General features: G+C 35.8%; 1 protein-coding gene across 2 annotated transcripts in view; it reads right to left on the bottom strand.

Annotated features, from left to right (window-relative positions):
- Nucleotides 1-3,520: 3,520 nt before the first annotated feature.
- Nucleotides 3,521-5,640, bottom strand: part of NSRP1 (nuclear speckle splicing regulatory protein 1) — a 62,524-nt gene continuing 60,404 nt past the window's right edge. Inside the window, exon 7 of one of the 2 annotated variants that reach the window (XM_007452454.1) lies at nt 3,521-4,647. In XM_007452454.1, coding sequence (XP_007452516.1) covers nt 3,588-4,647 — 1,060 coding nt within the window. In that variant the 3' untranslated portion in view covers nt 3,521-3,587. The remainder of the gene's footprint in view (nt 4,648-5,640) is intronic. The other variant, XM_007452453.1, reaches the window with a different exon arrangement.

The following is a 5,640-nucleotide window of genomic DNA, read 5'->3' as shown; positions in this document are numbered from 1 at the left end:
ATTAGGCAGGACTTCCCTGGTGGCACAGTGGTTAAGAATCCGCCTGCCAATGCAGGGGACACGGGTTCAAGCCCTGGTCCAGGAAGATCCCACAGGCTGCACAGCAACTAAGTCCGTGCGCCACAACTACTGATGCCCGCGCATAGAGCCCATGCTCTGCAACAAGAGAAGCCACTGCAATGAGAACCCCGCGCAACACAACGAAGAGTAGCCCCCACTCGCCGCAGCTAGAGAAAGCCTACACGCAGCAACAAAGACCCAGCGCAGCCAAAAATAAATAAATTAAAAAACAATAGGCAAAATTAACAGATACTTCAAAAATGATATCAAAATGCTAATAAATATGTAAGTCATCAGGGAACCCCGAAATAAAACCATGAGATACCATCACGCCCACCAGAACGGCTCAAATTAAAAGACAAAAAGACAAAGGTTAAACAATTACAAGTGTAAGCAAGAATGTGAAGCAACTGTAACTCTCATACATTGGAGTTTATTTTGGAAAACTGACATTATCTATTATTATGAACATATACTTACCCTATGGATCAGCAATTCCATTCCTAGGACCTACCCAATCAAAACATATATATGTACATACTAGAAGACAAATGTAAGAATGTTCCTAGAAGCATTATTCATAATAACCCCCAAATGGAAATAACTCAATGGCCATCAACAGTAGATGGATAAATATTATACAATCAAGAAAACAAGCAAAATTAATCTATGGTGTTAAAGGCAGGGAGTACGCTGGGAAATGGTTTGGGGGGAGCTTCTGTGGGGCAGGTAATGGTCTCTTTTTGAACTGGGTATGTTCACTGTAAATCCATTAAACTATGTACTCATGATATATGGACTTTTCTTTATGTTTGTTATCCTACAATTTTTAAAAGCGTACTCAGAATATTCTGGTGATTTCTGGCAGACTTACCAGAGGTGGAACCTTTTTGTGTCAAATAGGGCTTTTTTGGTAGAAATCCAAATCCAATCAGCCCAAGAGAAAAATACTGGTTTAAATATCAAAATATGATCTACTAGAGCCAAAGTTTCAAAAGCAACCATCAGATCTTTGTCCTTTTCACCTCTCATTTCTGTTTTCTTTTGTGTGGGCTTTATTCTGTCAGGCAGTCAGGCACTCATTTTCCCATTTAACTCTGGAATTACTTCATCTTCACAGTCCAGAATTCTACTGGAAAGCATCACTTTAAGTTATGACAAGTCTCAGAATTGGCCTATCTTGAGTAACATACCTTCCTGGAGCTCTTTCAGCCCCATTTGAAACACTGGACTAAGAGTAGTGAAGAGTACTTTCCCAAGTGAAAATCAATGCACTATTCTCAGAAATGGGGGAGTGAATGCCAAAGAGGCAAAAACATCTGTACATCTGGGGAAGGAGAGAGAAGAAATCCTTAATTTGCAGTTTCTCCCTGAGTTATGTCAAACTTGGTTAATAAAAGTATTATGTAACAGAGCTATCACATGATCCAGCAATCCCACTCCTGGGTATATATCCAGAAAAAAACAAAAACTCTACTTGGAAAAGATACATGCACCCCAATGTTCATAACACTATTTACAATAGCCATGGAAACAACTCAAGTGCCCATCAACAGGCTGGCTTAAGAAGATGTGGTATATATACACAGTGGAATATTACTCAGCCATAAAAAAGAAATATTGCCATTTGCAGCAACATGGGTGGACCAAGAGAAGAACATGCTTAGTGAAGTCAGAGAAAGACAAATACTGTATCACTTATATGTAGACTCTAAAAAATAATTCAAATTAATCTACATACAAAACAGAAAGACTCATAGACCTAGAAAACAAGCTTATCGTTTCCAAAGGGGAGAGGGAGGACAGGAGGGACAAATTAAGAGTATGGGATTAACAGATACAAACTACTGTACATAAAATAAATAAGCAACAAGGCTTTACTATATAGCACAGGGAATTACATTCAGTATCTTCTAATAACCTATAATAGAATATAAAAAAAAAAAAACTGAATCACTATGCTATATACCTGAAACACAATAATATAAATCAATTACACTTAAATAATTTTGTTTTTTAAATATGTAACTTTTCCTATCTAAACCATCCATGTTCCTTTGAGTCTCTGAATTACTGGGAGAGGGAAATCAACAGTTTCTTATCAGATCTCTCCACCTCCAGTCTCTTTCTCCTAGGCTTTATCTTGCATACTATAGTCAAATGAAATCTTCCCAATATATGGCTTTAGTATGACAACCCTAACAAAGGAATCCAATTCTCCACCAAAGTTGAAGATTTTTAGCCTGTCACTCATGGTCTTCCATGATCTCACCCTAACTCTTTCACAGTTACATTATACTACACCCCTCTGTGTACACAAAGTCAGTGCTTTTGAAGTGTTTGTCACTGTCACTGATATATTTTAAATTATTAGGGTGTAACTGATATTTAATATGTCAGTCAAAAGATACAGGCACTAGCTTTCTTGCTACTTTTCCTTTCTGGTTTAAAAAGTATAACAAAATGATTTATGAATGCTAAATTTGATCTTTTATATATTTTTTCTTAAAGACAATATTCTTACTAAACTACGTTTATCTTTCTAAAATAAGACAATGTGGTAACTCTTCATGAAGTATGAGAGATAAAAATAGCACTTTCTTAATGGGAAGACTGTTAAGAGAACTGTTTTCTCCGTATGATTCATCCTTTTCACATGAATAAATTATTTACAGTTTATAACTTCAAATGGTTAAGTTTCAAAGACTTAGTACAGAAATTTTAGTTTTATTTTGATATATAAATAGAAACTCTAATAAGATGTACTGTATTTTTTAGAGTATATTAAACAAGACATGTTCATAAACAGGCCACCTGGATCTTTAGGTAATTTCTTTAGGCTGAGTATCTCCATCTTTTCACCCTCAGCTATAACTGATTTATACACATAACCAATTTACTAACTTGCTAGGGTTTCAGAATTAAAGTGATTTTTAATTTAAAAAAGAGGAACTACAGCATGACAGGAATATTATTTTTAAAATAAAATATAAGCATCAATTAAACGTACAAATATATCACTATTTTTATTTTCATTTAAGTATGTTGTGGGCTAAAAAGCTTAGACGAGATGTGTGATCTGTATTTTACACTTTAATACAAATTTTAGAACATAAAGTAAAACAATATTCTCTGTTCAAATCCACATATTTTTATCTGGAACATGACATTTATAAAACAAACAGCTCCTGCAACAAATGCAACATAGAAGAGTTATTTAAATTATTTTTTAATGGTTGTCGTGGAGCCAATTTTCCTCACTAAGTACCTACAGGGATTCAGCACTCTCTTCAGGTTGCTTGAATACAACCAAGAATGTGGTATTGATAAGTAAATATTATATATTAATTTAGTTAAACATTCAAGATAAAGGACTGACTTCTGACTTAAACCAAAAATGAATTTTGAAAATATATTTTAAAATACCCTCCCAAACACTGTTAACACACTCCTTTATGTGTTCACTCAACATTTTCCAGGAATTATAATTTTCTGTGCTTCCATAGGTCTTCCTATTGGGGCAGTTATCAATCATCTTCTTTCTCAATATATGTCTTTGCATTAACGCGTGCCATTTGCCGGGCCAAGTATCTGTCTCTCGCTGACATTACAGTTTCTTCGTTGCTCCGCTTTGCAAACTTGTTCACTGTCTCGTGTGGCCTCTCTTGTTCTTTGCCAGTCCCTTGGCATTTCTCTGTGAATCTGTGTTTTGCTCCCAGTGATGTTTCAGAACTAGAGGGTTTCTCTGGGTTTCTTTCTTTGTCCTTTTCCATGTTTCTCATTTTACTGGCTCTTTCCTGGTTAAGAAACCTATCCTTTGCCCTAGAATTTGGGCTTTCCTTTCTTTCTTGATTTTTTCCTGAAGATTGAACACTTACTTCTCGGTTTTCTCTATCTCTGTATTTATCACTGTTTTCATATCTTTCTTTCCTTGCTTTCATATGCTCTTCCTTTTCTTTGCTTTTCTCTTCCTTCTCTCCTCCTTTCTCAATGTGTCGGTCATAATCATTTCGTTGTCTGTCTCTTTCTTGTTCTCTTGAGGGGTATTTCTCCCTGTCTTTCTCCCTTTTCCATTCCCTATCATTTCTTTCTCTCTGGTCTCTTCCCCTCAGTCTATCTTCTTGTTCATGCCTCTTCCAGTGTGAATCTCTGTAACTGGCCTCTCTGTGCCTATGGGAATCCTTCTTTTCTTTTTGGTAATCACGGTCAGTGTAATAGCTGTCCTCCCTGGATTGTCTCTCTTGGTGCTGATCTTCCCTTTTCTCATGTCCTCTTGACTTGGAACTTTTTGTGTGGTATTTGGTACCATGCTCTCTTTCTTCACTAGATGATCGTGAGTGGGTATGACTCCTGTGATGCCTGGGGTCATTTTTTAAGGTCTCTGTGCCCTTTTCCCTTCTGCAGTTCACTTTATTATCTTCTTCCATTTCATCATCCTCACTGCTCTTAGCATCAAAGTCACTGTCTGCATCTGGGTTTTCCTCTACTTTCACAACAGTTTGGGGAATGCAGTTCTCATGAGGTGTTCTGTTTTCTGAACTTACTTCATCGGAATATCCCTTTGATTTCTCTTCTTTTATCCCAGACCTTAAGAAAAATAATGTAACAGAAAATGCTACATTATCAATTATAGTAAATAAATGAAGTGTTCATATAAAGTTCATCAGTACTTAAGTCAATACACCTACACTATATAAACCTTCTGATTATCCCAAATTCGAAAAGGTGCTGCTGTCTATTTACCTTGTAAACATCTGCAAACTAGTATTTTCTAACCATTCCGAATATTTTCAATATTGGTAGAAATGAAAAAGTAAAAATCAGCCCTTCTGTATGGACCACTAGAACCTTCAGGCAGGGGTGTGTGCAAGGTCTTTATTTTTGCCAAGCACAGACAAAGAATCATTGGGAGAAGATATATTCTGAATATAAGTACTAGTTTACAACATGAAGTTCAAGTTGTGGCTTTATTGGATTTTTATTTTTAAAAATATTTAAAAATAGTCCTAGAAGAAGAAGATAAATTTTTTCACAGCAGAATGGTGACAAAACCTAATTCTAAATATCACTAAATAATCCCTCTCATGACTGAAAAGGCACCAGCATCCTGCTCTACCCCTTGGCATCTTTTACAACAAAATGGAAATATGTGAATCTATCCAGCTATTATGATCAGTTACATTAACACTGTTTACATCACCTACATTTTCCCAGCCAATAAGCATGGTTAATTTATTTACATTACACATTTATTCTCACTAATCACTTACCAAACAAACAAAGCAACAACTATGGTTCTCTAGCAATTGCTGGTAAAAGTGTCTTGGCTAAAGGACTCACTAATCGTTAGGAATTCTATTATTAGACTCTGGGAATTGCAACTATATGACATTATGAAGTTTCACTGGCTGGCCGCACAACTATTCCAGATGAAACTAATTTTTCATTCAAAAATTTCAGTCTTCAAATATGCTTTCTGAGACTCATAATTCTCATCAATTTTACAATCAAAACCTAGTAGTTGGGGTGTAATCCCTTCTCTTCATCCTTAATTCCATTCTCCTGCATCTCCTCTTTCCC

Source organism: Lipotes vexillifer, unplaced genomic scaffold (assembly GCF_000442215.2).
Source record: "Lipotes vexillifer unplaced genomic scaffold, Lipotes_vexillifer_v1.1 scaffold216, whole genome shotgun sequence".
In the NCBI taxonomy this organism is placed as follows: Eukaryota; Metazoa; Chordata; class Mammalia; order Artiodactyla; family Lipotidae; genus Lipotes; species Lipotes vexillifer.
Note: the sequence above shows the minus strand (reverse complement) of the source record. Positions and strands in the feature narration are given on the sequence as shown.